This window comes from Falco cherrug, chromosome 3 (assembly GCF_023634085.1).
Source record: "Falco cherrug isolate bFalChe1 chromosome 3, bFalChe1.pri, whole genome shotgun sequence".
In the NCBI taxonomy this organism is placed as follows: Eukaryota; Metazoa; Chordata; class Aves; order Falconiformes; family Falconidae; genus Falco; species Falco cherrug.
Window position 1 is genome coordinate 61,612,791 of NC_073699.1, and position 18,384 is coordinate 61,631,174.

At 36.5% G+C, this 18,384-nt stretch overlaps 1 protein-coding gene across 6 annotated transcripts in view; it reads left to right on the plus strand.

Moving 5' to 3' along the window:
- The window catches only part of ANKRD12 (ankyrin repeat domain 12), a 65,920-nt gene that overhangs the window by 23,675 nt on the left and 23,861 nt on the right, over positions 1–18,384 (plus strand). For 4 of the 6 annotated variants that reach the window (XM_055706238.1, XM_055706237.1, XM_005432009.4 and 1 more), the window contains exons 3-5: positions 3,660–3,807; positions 13,406–13,552; positions 14,560–14,760. In XM_055706238.1, coding sequence (XP_055562213.1) covers positions 3,660–3,807; positions 13,406–13,552; positions 14,560–14,760 — 496 coding nt within the window. Of the gene's footprint in view, positions 1–3,659; positions 3,808–13,405; positions 13,553–14,559; positions 14,761–14,844; positions 17,469–18,384 lie in introns of those variants that run through there. The other 2 variants (XM_027798794.2, XM_055706239.1) reach the window with 2 other exon arrangements.

The window sequence follows — 18,384 nt, forward strand, 5'->3', positions numbered from 1 at the left end:
CCAACAGTAGTGCCCAAAGCTGTTACAGTACCGTACAGAACAGGCTTCAGTATGTAATTCTCTCTGATAGGCAGAAAAAGAATGCTTATTCTCCCAGGGCTTAGTACATCTGCTAGATTATATGGCACTTTGTTGTCTCCTTTTGTGTATTGTCATTGATTGTAGCAGTACCAGACAATAGAGCTGGAATGGGATATCAAGAAATTGTCCAGACTGCTGTTTGTTAGCCTTCTGAGACAGTTTCTGTTGGAACAGATTAAAAATGTGTTCCTCATCACAGCACACTAGTATGGTTTTGTTAACAGAGAAAATTCTTCCTTGTTACTACATTCTCCAGTGAGGCATGCATTAAATGTTGAGACGTGCAGATCCAGTTCATCCGTTTGCCCCAGAGTAGAATAAGCTGTACTCGGTTCTTGACAGATGTTTGCCAGACCTTTTCTTTAAAGCCTTGCCTGATGGAAATTCCAGTCTCCTTGGGCAGTTTATTCTGATACTTAATTATGCTGACTGGCATGGAGTTAGATATTTAGTAGAAGGATAAATAACCTTTGTTTGTCTTCTGTTGCTGTCTAAAGTCATTAAATGTTCTCTAACTGTAGTGGACATGGAGAGTATGTAATGCCTTTCTCTTTGCAGAAATAGTTTATGTATCTGAACAGTATCATGTCTTGAGTGTTTTATATGATTAGCAATTTTCACTTTAGATTAATGAACCTCTTTAGAAGGTCCACAGATATTCTAAGTTACAGGTTGTTTTGTAAAAGATACCAGCTTTGGTTTAGGTTGCTTCCATGGATATCGTTAAACTAATACATAGGCCTATTCATGCTGAATTTTGAACCTTGCTTTGGACCCTGAAAAAAAGAGATGTCTATGCTGTTGCAGTGAGCAGGAGCATCTGTAACAGTGAACGTTCACTCTTTAAATCAAAATGCCTGTTCTGACCTACAGGGCTTGCTACCTTCTCTTCCCTTCTTTTACCTGAAGTTGAATCCAGGAGGCTGTTACATGTTTTCTGGCTTTTAATGTGGGGTCTTCTGATTGTACAGTTAATTACTTTTGTCAGTTTGTAGAACCTTGATTTTATCCTGACTTTTCCAGTTTTGTTTTGTATCTAGATTGTTTTTCAAATTCACTAGTTATTTTACTTTCCCTTCGCCAGTGCTTTTTGCTTCTCCCTTTCTCCCAGTTGTGATGATGTCTGCATATCTAATTGCATCTCTGTTTCAGCATTGTCACAGAAAATACTAAATAGCATTGACTTCGTACAGACTTCTCAAACACCCTGTTTGTTGCATCTTTTAGGTTAGAAAATGCACCACTGATGGTGGCTAAATGCTTATTTCGACAACAGCAAAGTGACAAAATACCCTTTCCCCTCCCCCGCCCCATTTCTGTGTATTCTGTATATACCCTCTTCTTTCCTTTTCAATGTATCTTTATTTATCTGAAAATACACGTTTTGAACTGTCTTGCCTCCTAATTAGATCATCACAAAATTAATATTCAGTGATTATCAAAAGTAGTGCATCAGTCATAATATTTAATATAATGCATATATACAATTTAAGAGTAAGAGTAAATTTAAAGCGATCAAATTATTTAAGCAGCTTGTGTCTCTTTGAGCACATACTGATATACTTTACTGACTAGTACCAAAAAACTGATACTTTTTAAGGATTGCCAACCACAAAAAGTTTGCCTTTTTTTTTTTCTATAGAAGAAGTTGAAAGCAAGGTTTCCTGCTTAAGACTTTAAAATTATTTTAATTGATCCTCTCTATTGCATAGTACCTAACGTAAGATAATATTCCAGAGAAAGCAATAAATTGTAATACTGCTTTATCATATTGTGGGAAATTTACATGCGTAAATATGACAAATAAATGAGTAGTTTGGAACAAGGTATGAGATAGCTCTTGGTGAGATTGGACTGCAGTGTGAAATTCAGATGTGTAGCAGAAGAGATCGGTATCGGCTTAATGGAGTTTGTATCTGCTCTTGTCAATTTATCTATTTGAAAATAATCAGTTGTGTTAGATTGATTAGCTTCTTTCAGAAGTAATAGTACAGACACTGTCTCCCAAGGCCTTAGGGGAGTCTTAAGGGGGTTTAGATTTTTAGACTTTCAGACTTCGATGTTCTAGCATGTAGGAAAAAGGCAGGGAGGAGTGTTTGTTGCTCCCTCTGGGATTTTGGAGGAGGGTTGGTTTTCATGTGTGGGTTTTATTCTGTGTTTTGGTTTAGGGGTTTAGTGTTTTGGGTTGTTTTGGTTTTGTTGTTTCCCCCTGCTCCTCCCTCCCCCCCCCCCTCCCCCCAGGTTTCCAAACTCAGAGCGAAGATAGATTTTGTCTGGGGGCATCAACCTGTTACTTCTGGAGTTCTCCTGACATAGACTGATCACTTCCTTGTGATTTCCCTGGTACAGATATTTGTCATCTGAAGATTGCAGTTTGTTTGCAGGTTCTTTTTGTAATCACTTCTGCCTACACTTTGCACACAATTTCAGTGTGTCAGATAATCAAACTACTCTTTGTACTTACGTTTGTTTTTTAAAAAAAAGAAAGGTGCTTTTGGGAATAGTACCTTTACTTGGAGTTATTTTCTAGTTTTTCTCTAATCTGAATAGATCTTTTAACTTCTTGCTTCAAAAGTACCAAGGAGCAGGCTTTTGTTTTTCACTGATTGGCAAGTCAGTGTATGTTCCTCTTCTACCTTTAGAAAATGAATCTTTTAGTGTTTCCATCTGATCATCTGTAGGAATGATACAAAGCTGTGGAGCTGTGATAGCTGACAGCTTGATAATATGTTTCTGCAGCATGTAATGAACAGAAAATGCTGTGTCTCTATATTGCATCTTGATTGATAGGCCAAAATGTTGGGGTTTGCAGAGGGTTCCCTCAAGCAGTCTTCTCACTAACCTGGTTTCTTTTACATACTTTGATGCTGTTATTAAGGTGATGAAACATAAGTTAATATTGTGCCCATCCAGGTTTTTCTCTGTTTATCTTGAAATACATTTTGTAGGCCCAGATAAAAATTCCAAATAGCTTGTACCTATTTTTTTCTACATTTGATATGAGTTTTAAAAGTTTCTTCATTAATTTTCTAAGTTCTTTGTAAATTTTGTTTTAGAAAATGAAACACCACACTATTATTCTTGTTGAAACAGAGAGTTCTGTTTGGATGGATTACGGGGTGGGGGTGGAGGCAGAGGCAGGGGAGGGTTGTTAGAGGTTTTCTTTGTTGTTACTGTGTTCACAGTCTGAATTGCAGTGTGGGCTCTTAATATGCTTTTAATGTGATTATTATGTTGTGGTCAAAGAAGGAAATCGGGTTGGTCATTAAGACTTAGCAAATACTCATCCAGTTTGTGTTGTTTCTTTGCTTATTAATCAAGGCTCTAATAGGCAACAGTAGTTCTACAGTGAGAACTATCAGGAAGTAGAAATAACACAGAAGATACTCATTTTTAAAAGAAAGAAATGCCATTATTTTAGAAAGGTTACTTTAAAATTTTTTGAATAAACTATGTAATACATTTACTTACACACATGCATATACATTCTCGCATAGCAGGTCTTTTCAGTCTGTATACGTTATAAGACTATTCTGCTTTATGCAAAAATTACTTAGTATACTTTTTATTTATATTAGAGCAAGGACAAGATTGCATCCTACAGCAAAACTCCAAAAGTGGATAGGAGTGATGTGGGGAAGGAGATGAAAGAAAAGTCTTCCATGAAACGTAAACTTCCTTTTACTATTAGTCCATCCAGAAATGAAGATCGCAATTCAGACACAGGTAGAACCTTTTTATTTCCTTAACTAATTATTTGTTGATAAAATACATCCTAATTTAATTAATTGTATATTATGTTTTTATACTGATTAATTTTTTCCCCCATAAAAAAGGATACTAAGTATAAAAGTTGCTTGCTTGCTTCTAATTGTTGCATCTCAGCCTGATAGGCTTTCATCCTTATCGTTAGCAAGAGCTAACATGCCAGCATAGTTTATTTACATTTTCTGGTTGTTTCATAACCTCATTCTTTTGCTCCTATTTTAGTAATAAATCTTTCTTTTCATTGACATCTCTAGAGGTCCATTTGTTTAAACAAGTAAACTGATGAAAAGACATGTAAGTGCCTTGATTTGAGAGACAGCTGTCAGCCATTTGTAGCCTTTTCAGGGAGGGAGTGGGGGAAAGATTGGTAGATGTACTGTCCTTCATATAAAAGAAAAGGTTGCTAAGGTAATACAAGTAACTAAACTAGTCATGGAGAGCAAACTTTTCTTTCAGTCTAAGCTCCTGTGATCTGCTCGGGATACCTTTTCTGCACAGGCTCGTAGTTCTTCCTAACTTAATCATATTCTGTTAGCACTGATTTAAAGACTTCAAAATACTATTCTTGACATGGCTCTTTTCAAATCAAGATGGAGGGATCTGGATATATTCCAAGAGTACAGTTATCTCTGAGTCTAGGTAATCAGTTATCTGTGTCATAATTCAGTAGCAGTTCTGTTGGCAGCAGAACAGTATCAATGCCTTCTGGAAGGCCACCAGAAGGTATGTTCCCCAAATTTCTCAAAGGCGCAGTACTACAGTTTCTTGTACAGCGCTCACTGTACATTTGAATATTTTAATAAATAGGTAATTCCCATAATATGCTCTAGATTTAAATGCAAGACAGAAGTATATATCTCAGTACATGTTGAATTTTTGTCCAGGATGTATTTCATGCAGATTTGGCTCCTGGATATTACACTCATGTTTTTGTTACTGTAAAAAAAACATGGTATGAAATCCAAATTTGTAATAGTCACATTACAAAACAATACTCTTGGCTTTAGAACTCTGTTATCAGTGGTTTTACAGAATTTTAGTCTTACACTGTTCATGATACCGCTTGATTCTGAAAAGACCATGCATAATTTAAGAGTATGCTGCCAGCATCTGCTTTATTAAATTTATTGCTTGGTATTAGACCCTTACTATTTTTCATAATGGAAATAAATTTGTTTAGAAGTAATATTTAGCACTTATCTATTGTTTTCTGTGTTGAAAAATTTTCGTCATCTCTCCCTGGCCCCATCAACTTTAAATAATTCATTGTCACAGCATCTTGTAAGGTAATGTAATTGTTTGTGTTTCTCTTGCTATAGCATCTATTGTCCAGTTGCCACAAGCAAGATTGATTACTTTAGGCACTTAGACATGCACAAAAAGACAATGCACACACTACAAGACCTTTTTGTTGTATCAGGGAGATGAAATAAACAGTTCAAGTAGGAGCAAATATAACAATAGAAAGCACATAGCATTTAACTAATGCGTAGCAAACTTCATAGCCTGTTGTCCAGTTCATTACTGCTGAGGTAAAGAGGTAAGAGCAACTACCCTGTTTTGCAGATGAGGAACATAAGCTTTCCAGAAACTTTAGAGGCAGGAGCATTACTAGGATGAAAAAACAGTTCTTGTAGTGCTGATTCTGTACCTAACCAGTTAGATTAGACTAGTGAGAATTAACCACTGGAATTAACATTAGTGCCAGGCTTGTGACAGACATGGATTAGAACTGACATCAGTGATCACGAAATGTGGTGGTGCTTCTGACACAAACTTGGCGTTATACGTTGAAAAGGTTTGCCATCACTGGGCTGAAATGTTACCTCTGACTGAAGTGTCTCCCTGATAGCTATTAAGTTTTTGGAGATGAGTGTAACCTGCAACAGACGAGGTGATGAAAAACTTCTTATCGGCTAGTAGTGATAGTGCTTAAAAAAAAAACAAAAACAAAACAACCCACAATCTCAGTTTTCTTCTGATACTGTGTGAAAATCTGTAGTGGTATTCTAGGGAAATGGTCAAAGGTTGTGTATAAAATTCATAAATGAAAAGATTCTCAAGAGATATGTGGTACTACTCCATTGTTCCCACTGTGCATTACAGTTCCAGAATGTATTTTATCCTTTCCTGATAGTTTGCTTTTTAATAGCCTTCCAACATTTTCAGAGTTCAGAATAGCAGAACGTTCTTACTGCTTTGCTGAATAGTTTCTCTGTAACAGATAAGACCATTAAGTTTGATTTTTCCAAATGTTTTTAAAGATTTAGGGTCTTCGAAAAATGTCTGGGTGAACAAAAATCAAGAAATGCCATAAAAAGTAGTTACAGTATTAAAAAATTCGATTTAATTGTTTAATTGAATAAATGGTTTATCTCCAAGGTACTTGATAGGTTTGCTAGCTGACTGTAGAAATCCCATGATAATTGGGTTTTGTCCTGTTTAGGCGGGTAAATCGATCAAAGAATGGGAATACCTGATTTTTAGATCATTAGAGCCATCTTGGTTCTATCTCCAGAATATTCATCCATAAGTTAAGATTTTGTCTGTTTTGCTTTATTTTGGTAAAAATTGCCGCCTGAAGTTCCACTTGTTCCTTTTCATGGTGGGCTTATTTTGATTCAGGTGTTGTCTAGAAACTACAAATGACAATGAACATAGAAAGCCAAACTGAATGTTGATTTCTACATTATGTAGAGATGATTACTCTGCATAAAGTAAATTTTACAGAGTCACTTTTGGCAAGACTGAAATCAAACAGCATTTGTAGTGTCCCATAAGAGCCTAGGACAGTTCTAGTCTTTGTGTTTATCTAAATTTAGTTTTAGATCGGTGTTTTTGCCTAAGAAACTGCTGCAATAAACTAGTATTAAACACTTTCAGATTTAGCCTTTAGGTTAATTTCTTCATAATTTCATACTGGTTAGGACTGAGTATAGTTGCCTAAAGGTAATCATCCAGTGCAGGTTGAAATGCCTGCAGTAGCAGAGAAGTCTGCAGTGGGCTGAAAGATAATGTGAGTCACAGGAGACCTGTGGCCTTCTGAAGAGGCCAGCAGGACAACGACAGCACCTGAAATGGCACTACATACCTGTCTTTAAGCAGCGGTGTCCTAGTCTGTTTCTTTCAGTGTGCAGGGGTCCGTTCTAATACACGATCCTGGTTTCGATGGCCATATAAATCTGAGGACTCTGTTATCACACACCCATTCTTTGATTAGAGCAACCACAAAAACTAATACAGTATATCTGTACTACAGTCAAATTTATTTATACTGCAAAACTTGCAGTATAGCTTTAGCCCTTATTTAAGTTAATCTTATGAAAGATTCTACATGCAAGCTTTAAGACTGGTAGAATGGCTGTTGGAAGGAGAAGCGTTTTTCATACCTTATTAAGTAAGTTCTCTGATTTGAGGTCTCCCGATCCAAAAACATAATTTGATTGAAAAACATCGGTTATTTAGACTAAAAAAAAATTCAGTAATGCTATTTAATTGATTTATCTGGTTATTTTTAAATAACCTCAGATGTGGTTAGCAGAGTAAGAACAACAGGCAAGTGCTGCTTTTGCAAAGGACAAATTTCTTTTCTCTACCTTACTAGTTTGAAGAGAGAAAGCTGAATTTTTCATAATAATTAAACATAACTGCAGATTGCAAAAATCTTTGCATTGTGAAGGTTAAGTGTAGGCTTTTTTTTTTTTTGCAGCGTTGTTACGTAGTTGATTATTCTGAAAGAACAACAGAAGTTAAATTACACTGAATGCGCTAGTTTGTTGATCTTCCCTTGGAATTAATGTTCTCCAGACTCTCTGTTTATAGTAGCATCTCGGTTTTGTTTTCTGACCCTTTCAATTTTGTCTGTAAAGTAGTCCAAACATGGCACAGTCATATTTCTTTCAGCATTTAGATGACATGCAGAAGAGCAAAGCAACTGACCTCTTTATGTTCCATGTGTACATCGTAGTAACACAATTTCTATACTTCTGCTTCCCATAGGTGCAGAGGTTAGTGGGGCTGTTAAAGGGAATGTTTACAGTGTTACTGCTTGCTGGGCTTGAACTTACTGTTCCGCTATTACAAGTTTCTTTAACTGTTGTTTGGGCTAGAGGCAGGAAAGTGGAGGTGGTTTTGTGTGTGTGTGTTAGTTTGGTTAAATATTCCATAAACTTGATTAATTAGGTATCACAATAGTACCTTGATATCTCTGCAGTGTTGAATATACTGTGAGGTCTCATCATCACATTCTCATCTTTCCCTTCTACTGAAGGTGGGAAGCAGCAGTCAATCATGATGTGTTTCTCTTTGAAATAACTTCAGTCAGATTAGCACAGTCACACAGACTTTAGTAACTCTTTCTCTTACTTTTGACATCTGCAGAATTGATCATCTTGACCTGTCTTCTACAGTTGTTAGTAATAAGCATATGAGTATTGTGTATCACTCCATCTTTTAAATTCCTTAGAAGCATTTATTTCAAGTAGTTCATATTTTAGCTTCACGTGGTCCTATTTCTTAATCCTGTTATTCCTTACAGTTTGCACTATGATAGGAGTTCTTCCTGAAACCTGACTGTCATGAGCCCTGAAAGTTGAATTTGGTCTTTTTCCTTTATTTTCTTTATCCACTAAGGTGGTTGTTTTACAAAATGGAATATTCTGTTACTTGGGCATGATTTGTTTTGAGAAATCCCCATGTCACATTATTTCTTTTCCTGAAACATTATAGAAATTACTTAACTGGGAATTTGTAGTTTATCTAAATAATAGAAAAGAAACAAACAAAAAAAACCCCAAAACCAAAACCAACCAAACCAAAAACAAAAACAAAACCACTCCCGCCCCCTCAACAAAACAAAAAAACCCAAAAACCCAAGCCAGATCCATTATTGGTTGCCTTGGGATATAATCTGTCATACATAAATTCTCCTAAAATAATTGCTGGTAATTCTGTTGTTTCTTGTGCCAGTACATTTAAGTACTGTAAGTGTATTTCATGAAGCGCTGCTACAAGTGCTGAAATGCACCTAAAGCACTGTTCACCAAAGACTTTAAAAAAAGGATTTAAGAATAGCCAGGAAAAAGCTTACATTGCAAAAGGAAAATCTTAAAAGGAATGTTGTCTGGGTAGATTTGGCTGCATATCATGAAGGTTACTTAATACAGATAATTGAACATGGAGCCACTTGAAGAGTTTTATTTTTTTGATAGCAAGTAAGAAATTCCCTGATCTTCTAACTACTGAAGAACACCAAATAGTGACAAGAAAATGAATGCAAAAGAAAATATTTGTATTCCATAGAGTTTGAAACAAAAATGCTCAAAAATAAAATTAAAAAAAAATTAAATTACTTTAACAGTCAATCTTATACATGAAATTGTACTTAATAAAATTTCAGTTTAAGAAATTAAGTTTATGAAAAATTATTCTATTAGGAACAGTTATTACTGTTCCAATTGTGTAAACATACAGCACACAGCTGTGAAAAGTTTCCTGTTACCACAAGATAAAAGCATAGCTAAAAAGTTAAAGTTGCTGAATGTTAAATTGGTCTTCTGCTAAACAAAGTATAGTGAGCTGTGTGATGGTATTCTTGGAGCAGGGAAAACAAATCTTATAATACATTCTGTAGTAAGCATAATGGGGATTCTCAGTAATTTATAAGATTTTTTTCTTTCGATTTGTGTAGCTGTTTTAACAGCAGTTGCATTGTTGTTTTCCTGGGATTAAAAAAAAGGTAGTTTTTTACTATCTAATTTATTTGTGGGTTTATACAAATTTTTCTTCTATATGCCCCACTCCCTTCCTTTTGCTTCCTTCCACCCCTTCTGTCCTATGTTGTTTTATCTTGTACAGTCAGAGCCAGGACATATGCATCAGGTTTTGGGGGGAGAAGCAATATCCACTTACAGGACATGCTTTAGTAAATGGATTATCAGGTGCAACTGCTGTAGTCCTGAGAATTGATTTTTTTTTTTCGGTTTGTTGTTGGTCATATTAATTTTGTGTATTGAACTGTTCAGATTTACTGAAAACACGTGTGAGGTCTGACATAAGTTTTAATAAAATTGTATGGGTTTTGAGTGGTAAGGGCATCATTACAGTATAGCTTGGTGAGGGCAATTTTATTCTTACTTGGTACTTTTCATTGGTAAGCTCTAGAAATGCTGTGCAAACACTGTTACTAAAAAGTAATAGAAGAATAATGTGCCCCACCACTGAAATGCATTGGAATAGGTAGAGGAGGATCTTCATGATGTTTGACAACAGTAAACGTGAGACAGGAATAAATTGTGTTCATTTACTTAGTAGTTTTTTATAATAAAATCATTAAACAACCAAACAACCAAAAAAAAATCCCAAACAAAAGCTAACAGATAAAAATACCTGGGAAAGTACACTGTATAGTAAAAAAGTAAAAGCTAGATTGTCAGAAGATTTATTTCACTTATTTTGATGTATTATTTTCTCAAGCTGATTATATCTATAAAATTGTAAGGAATAATTCAGAATGAAAATGAATGTGCTTTTCAAGAAAAGAATCACGAGCAGTAAATAGCTTAAGCTACAAAACGGCACATCATGCCAGACAAACGGAAATGTGTTGTTTTGATGGAAGTACTGAATTAGTCAGTGAAGTGTGCTGTATGTTATCCTTGGAGAGACAACAACATATTTGAAGTGAAAAGTTGAAAGTACAATTGCACTGTAGGTTTTCTTCAAATTTTCCTATGCAGATGTTCTGGTGATAGGGCAGTAGTGTTGGTTTGGATGTTGAATTAATTTTTTTAGGTGTTCAGGAGTATGAGATGCATGCGGTTTAGAAAAAATCTCAATTACTTCTGTAAAAGGGACCTGGCTTCCTTTTTAAACATGATGGATAAACTGCGGGGGGGGGGGGGGGGGGGGGGCGGGGGAAGGATGTTAATATGTACATAGGTCTGTAGCTTTCCATTCTTAAAATAGCCTTGCTTATAATTGTTTAGTCTGTAAAATCATGTATTTCTTCTTTGATCACCATGGAATTTGAGATCTGCACTATATGCATGCCTTCCTCTGCCTCGGGAGTGTTGCATTACTACAGCCTCTGTCTGTAATCAAGCCTGGAAGATGAGATTTAGAGAAGGCTAGGAAGGCAGAAAATGAGCTGGGAGGAAACAAGTGAAACAAGGAGGGCCACAGAGGGCCTGAGGCAGAAGTGTAGAAAATCAAAAGATAAAAAAAGAGTCAGTTTGGGGCTTAATGGAACATGGAATCGCATGGTTAGAAACCTCAAAGGGACTAAATAAAAATTACAAATTAAAAGTTAATTTTTGTCTCTCTGCAGAAGATCACTGAGGTTTGCCTCAATGGAGTCTTCTGTTTTAAGATTTTTCTGCTTTTGCAGATGACAAATACATGGTTTTTTAATGATGTTTTTATCATATAGGTGTTTGAGCTTGGCATTTAGGAAGGGAAACGGGAACCAGTCTAATGATGGGGACAATAATAAAAGCAAAATCCCCACCCCCTACTTTAACTTAGCTTAATTGCATTTCCAGAAGTTTTGTAGTGTGACCCAAAATACTAAGATTAACTAAAATGGATGAACAGTGTCTCATCAGATGGTAATTGGTCACAGTAAAAATAAGATTAAATAACTGACTACAGAAAAAGCTAAAAAGATCAGTGTGCCAGCTGGGATTAACTAATAGTAACAATCCTCAACCAATTCCCAGACGAATTCTAGCATTTTAGTATGGCCAAGTCTGGTCAAGCAGTCCCACAACTTTCCTCCCAGCCCCCTTTTCATTTGTTATATATTCTCTTGTAATTTTTAGAGCTCAGCTTCGTTTCATGTACTTACTTGCTTTATGGGAGTTGGCTCATGGCACAGAGGAGAAAAAGCAGGCAACAGACATGCTTATGGAATTCTGTCCCTATCTTTGTGGTCAGTGGTCCAGCCTGGAGGTGAGCTGGGATTACCCATGACTGCAGGGTGCGGAGTCCTGTCCAGCTGTTAAAGGACTGCTAGAAAGGTGGTCAGTAGGGAGGCTTCCAGAAGGAGAAGATGTAGTAGAGTGAGCAGAATCTCTGGAAAACCTAATACTGAACCTGGGCTTTTAGGGAAGGAAACCAGGAGAATTATTTGCTCGGGGTTTGGAGATGGTGCTTCCGTTGGTTGAGTCTGTTAGAATATTCTTCGGACCATTCCTTCCTGACAGTGGTGGTTAGAATTATTTTTTTTAACTCTTTCAAAACTTCTAATTCCAAATCGCCTGATTTGTTATTAAGGTTCCTTGAGCCATCTTTTACATCCAGTGCATTTTTATTCAAGTAGTAGTCTTAGAGGCTCTGAAGAAAAAAAGTAGACATTACAGATCTAACATGTAAGCTACCTAAAAGATATAAATTGTTGTGTTTGATAAGAAGTTGTTAAGACGGAAAAAGAGTAGTTGCCTAGAAAGACAAGGTTTTGCACGAAATGAATGGTCTTCAGTACACATAAATGTAAACTAATATGTCTCTAGAAAACACAGTTAAACAATAATGACCAAGTAGGGAGATCTGTAGGAAACAGTTGTACCAAAAGAAATTTCATGCATGGAGAGTTTGTACTTGTTTGATGTTAAGATCATTAAACACTGCTCCAGTTAAGTGATTTAGTCAAAGCCACTTAAATCACAAATCAGTTGTTTTCTATCATACTTTAACCTAAATGCCTGCTTTTGGCTTATGGGACTTTTACACAGGAAAATGAAGGAGGAACTTTTTTAAAAGGATGGAAGATACAGGCCAAAGTTTCCAAATCACACAAATAAAGTTCTAGTTTTTAAATTCATTAGATGTTAAAAAATTGTGTGATTTCAGAGCACATTTAACCAATCTGAAGATCTGTGAGAGTTTGTAGGTGCTGAATACTTTAGAAATGATTTGTTTATTCAGATGTGTAATTTTAGCTTCTGGTTTAAAACTTGGACATGAAATATTAAACAACTTCCATAAATATTGATGAAAGAAGTTATGTATATAAAATAGCTGTATGTTTTTGAATTATATGAAATTTGGAGAAGAAATTAAGCTGAAGTAACAGGATGAGCTTGAGAGAAATACATCTTTTATCAAACTACACAATACCAATATTAAAAAGTCTTTTCCTAATTTTTAACATGGTGTCTGGAGATAAGTAGAGTAGACCACAATCTCAGATCTGTATTCAAGGCTGAAAGTTGACTAGCTGATCTTACAGAATTTTTTAAGCACCTGACTTGATTCTCTGAAAATCAAAGTTATGACATATGTAATCTTCTTGCTGTGAAACAGGTTTTTCATCTTTTAGATTTTTTTTGTAATCTTCCTTACAGCTTTAAGTGCTTTAACTCAGTAGCTTAGTATCCTGTTGCAATTAGAACAGGTAACCAAAACTAATGCAAATGCAGTAAATTATAGATGCAATTTCCGTTTCTTATCACCTACTGCCAACTACCAGTTCACATACCTTAAAAGGATATTTTTATTTCTAGAAAAATGTTCAAATAGAACAGTGGTTTGAGTTTATAAATGTTAATATTTCCAGAGAAGGAAGGTCCGGAGAAAAAGAAAATGAAGAAGGATGCAGGAAATAAGAAATCAACACCAGTTAGCATTCTTTTTGGTTATCCTCTGTCAGAGCGCAAACAGATGGCACTTCTCATGCAGATGACGGCAAGAGACAACAGTCCAGGTGATCTTACAAAGTTAACAGTTTTCTTTCTCCTGCCTGTTTAATTCTGTTCTGTCAGAATATTCTGAACCCTGCTGTTTTTTCAGCAATCCTTGACTTTTATTGAAATTATAAAAAATTATTCATAATTCTTTTAAAACTCTTCCTTTGCATTGATGAGTGATTTGATGAAAAAAATCTTCAGTATTTAGGTGCAAAGTTTTGCATTATGATAGGTGTAAAATCTGAAAATCTCTTTTCTTCCATTGTTTTTTTTTTGTTTGCCTCTCAAACACTGTTCCATGTGTATTACTTAAAAACTAAAGTGTTATCTGTGTTTTTTATGAAGTTTAACTACTGTCTCATTGTCTGAATTTGAAGCAGGATTTTAATTTAGAAGGAAACTGGATCGTTTCCTTAGGATCTAATGGGAGAGGAGAGGCACCTTCTTTTTAATTCGGAACCTCAAACTGTCCTTGGTCCATTTGTATTTAAAAGACCTTATGTATGCTATACAGTTGTAATGTTGGGGTTTTTTTAAATTGGCAATTAAAAGTGAATGGCTGCATTTCCTTAAGGAATTATCCAGCCCACTGGAAAATATTTGGGTTGGCACAGCTGAGGAAGTACATAGAGTACAGTATACAGATTGTAATTCCTTAAACTGGCATCCCACTACAGAAAAATGTAGTGGAATTGTGCTGGAGGAAGAGGAAGCAGGGTAGATACTAATTTTCATGATCATGCTTTGTTTCAGCAGAATTTATACCAGAGTATGTGAACCTTGTAGTTTGGATAGAAGTCATCTGTTCTTGAAACCTAGTTTAAAAATAGTGCCATTTTGCAAAACACCCTTTTGCACATTCAAAGAGGCATTTTGTTGGTATGTGTAAAGTGTCAAATACTTCCTTTATTTGTATACAGTTATTTCCTGATTATTGTCATCTTTGAGTGCAAGTGTTAAAAGAAGGTGAAGTAAAAATATTATTAAATAACTTGCAGTGACCATTTAAAAACTTATTTTGTAGATTCCACCTTAAATCATCCCTTACAAACAACACCAACACAAAAGAAAACATCAAGCTCTTCTTCAAGACAAAAAGACAAAGTTAACAAGAGAAATGAACGAGGGGAAACTCCTCTACATATGGCAGCAATTCGAGGGGATGTTAAACAGGTTAAGGAGTTAATCAGTTTAGGTGCAAATGTGAATGTAAAAGATTTTGCAGGTAAGTTGATACATGTTCTTTTAACGGCACAAATTCAAAATTAATGCCGAGGTTGTTATCAGATGTTTAATTTCGGTTCATGCTATATGCAAATGAAAAAATATAACTTTAAACTTACTAGATAGTCTGAAGTCATGGTTTTTATTTCTGATGGCAGTGGTAGTACTGGGACACTAATAATATATTATTAGAACAGTGTATTAATACCTGGAGGTTTTAGTTCTGACCAGGGCCTTTGCATGCTAGGTATTTACAAGAATATGTGTGCGTTCTTGCTGAACTTTGTAGAATTATACTAGGTGAAGTCAGTAATTGATAATAAAATTGTAGTCTATGTGAGGAGATACCAAGTGTAGGAACAGTGAAGGTGGTAGCTCTGTAATGTACACTGTCTTCTTACTGGGACAGCAAATATGCACCAAAGCAGATGAGTGTGATACAGCTCACACTTGCCATCTAGTCCTGCTACATTAATGGTAGTTTTGATATGTCAGTATTTGCTGTGATTTCAGCACTGATTGATGAACTTCAAGGTGAGTTGTAACTTGTACCATATTTTTAGTAACCTTGATTTGGTATCTTTCTTTATGGTCTGTCTGTCTGTAAGACCTCCTAAACAATTTTTTTGAACCTGCTGACCGACTTTTGCCTATTTTGCTTTTGATAACTCACAGTAGTTGAGTTTCTACATGCTGTAGTGAAAATCTCCAGCAAATGCGAGGTCCCCAAAGTAATGCTTTCACAGAAGACAGAACCTGCAGTTCTGAGTTCAGTAGTTGCCAGTTGTTGATTGGCCAGGCACAGAACTGAATGCATTTACATAGTGGCATAAGCTACAGTACTTGCTGGTTTTTCCTCAACTAGTGTAAAAACGCCTAAAGATTTAAGAGCTGGAGTATTGGGTAGAGGTTTAGGGCACAGAAGGAGGTTGGGGTGATGAGGAGGGATGTAACAGAGTGAAGGGAAGGCCAAATCAGAGGATAAAGGTGAGGTGCAGAGGTTGTGGGGTTGGGGACTAGGAGACATCTGTAAGATTCATTAGACAGTAGATGGCAACACTAGTAGTTTCAAGTTTTTTAGAGGCATTGCATAACAGAAGCAAAAACATAATCAAGGTCTGAATGAGAATTTTAACTAGACCTACAGCAAAGCCTACTAAAGATGCTCAGTTTATGGGTCTGGATGGTTATCATGAGAATAATACTCTCAAATGGGAATGGGTGAGATGAGCTGAGGTATCGAGCCACCGTGGAAGAAATCGAGAACTATGTGGTAAAATTAGCTATTAATGAGATGGACTAAAATCTTGATTATTTTTTTTAGGTTAGAAACAGAATAGTAATGTCTTGGTTTGCAGTGGGTAGCTGAATTTGTGCTTGAAGATGAGGCTGCTGAGGACTGATATGTAGAGGAAAAAGAGAAAGGAAGCCTGTGACCTCTTCAGAGAAGTTGAGAGAGGAGATGAGAAGAACTTGTTGACAAGAGCAATTTTAGAAAAGGAGGGGGAGGTTCAGGGGAAGACAGGCCCATAGAAATCACAGGGAGAATAGAAGTGCTTCAAGAAGAGATGTTGTGGTGGGTTAACCTTGGCTGGCTGCCAGATGCCCACCCAGCTGTTCTCTTACTTCCCTTCCTCAACAGGGCAGGGGGAGAAAATAAGGTGGAAAAAAGCCCTCATGGGTTGAATTAAAGACCGTTTAATGAGAAATGCAAAAGCTGCATGTGCAAGCAAAGGGAAAAGAGGAATTAATTTACTACTTCCCATTGGCAGGCATATGTCCAGCCACATCCTGAGAAGCAGGGCCTCAGCAGGTGTAATGGTTGCTTGGGAAGACAAGCACCATAACTACAAACATCCCTCCTTCCTTCTCCTTTCCCTGAGCTTTTATTGCATGACCATCTTGTAGTATAGAATATACTTTTGGTCAGTTTGGGTCAGCTGTCCTAGCTATGTCCCCTCCCAGCCTCTTGTGTAGGGAGAGGGAGAAAGCCTTGACACTGTACAAGCACTGTTCAGCAGAAACACTGGTGTGTTATGAACAGTATTTTAGCCCCAAATGCAATGCACAGCACACTGTAGGCTGCTACGAAGCAAGTTAACTTCGTAGCTTCATCCCAGCCCAACCTAGTACAGACATTTAACTAATTTTAAAGGCAGGTGAAAGGATAAGGAGAATGGCTGAGAGCTGGTTCTGAGAATCACTTGGGAGCAAGTCGTTGGAGACTTCATTCAAAACTCTGGAGGAGGTGTTAGGGATCAAGTGAGATACTTTTCTATTGGTAATCCAAAGTGAGAAGCAGAGGTCGCTGAGCTTCAACATTCTGTGCAGAAGTCAGAAGAGGGAGAGGATTTGAGCAGTGAGTCATTAGTGGAGAAAAATAAGAGTTTAGGATGTAATGAAGTTTAGAGAATTACAGGTTTTTTTAGCTAAGAATTTGGCAGAACTAAAGGAGCAGAAAATGAATTAGTAATGGAGGAAGTAACTGCTCATGGGCTGTCTGCCAGAATGATACTGCCGTGTGAGAACAAGAGTAAAGGAAACAGATGTTGAGAGCAAGCCAGGGCTACAGTTGGCAGGCTGGACATTGTGATAGGATAGAAAGGAAAAGCAGTAAAACATGGAGAACAGCGAGTTACGGAGAGAATTAACAAGGGGAAAGAAGACTGGGATCAGAGGTCTGAGAGCAGAAGAGTGTCATCATTGTGGGTGAGTGGAAAAAGGGAAAATGATGGGAAAGAAGGGAAAGTGGGAAAGGGGAAAAGAAAACGGAAAGAAGGTGGTGTTAGCCAGGCACTATTGGAAGTGAGTGACCCAGGTGATAATTGGAAAGGGAATTTAGTATAAGGAGATCAGGAGAAAGTGTTTTGCTGTAGAATAAGGCCGAAGCTTTATTTTCCTTTTTTTATTATTTTTTTTATTTAAATGAGTGGCAGGTGAGAAGTTGAGTGGGAGATGAAGATGAGAAATTACCTTACTGAGGGATTAGATAGGTTAGGGTTTTCGTGTACCTCCTCTTCATGGATGTACAAGACCATTACTTATTACATGCAGAGTTCAAGTGAATAAACTCTTCCAAACTTGCACTGGTTATGCTGGAAACTATAGTTGAGTGCCTTCCCAGAACTGGGCTTTGAGAAGGCATCAGCAACAGGGTAGAAGTTCAGGGCATCTATGAAGTGGAAGGCATCGAGTTGTGGAGAAGGAATTGAGGTAAGGAATATAGTGTGTGGGTTGATCATTGTCTTCAGTTGAGGCTCTGCTACAAAAAAATCAATGTGGAAATGAAAATTGCAAAAATTTACTAATATTCTAGGAAATATCAGGAATTAATTCTCTGCCAATGTTTATTAATAGCTTGTTATCTAGACTAATAGCTGCTGAATGTTACTAGTGATTCCTGGTACGTGGTCAGTGGCTCTGTAGGAGCACTGGTTATGACCATTTGCCATACTTATTTCCACTAGTATGATTTTCAAACTGTTTCCACATAGGATAATGTTATTTATATATTACCTAACACTATGTTCAAATGCTCACTAGTCAAAGTATTTCTAACATGTTTAGCCTGGGAATTTTGTGCCAGATTTTTTCTTTTACTATTTGATTAGGGATTTCTGTGTTC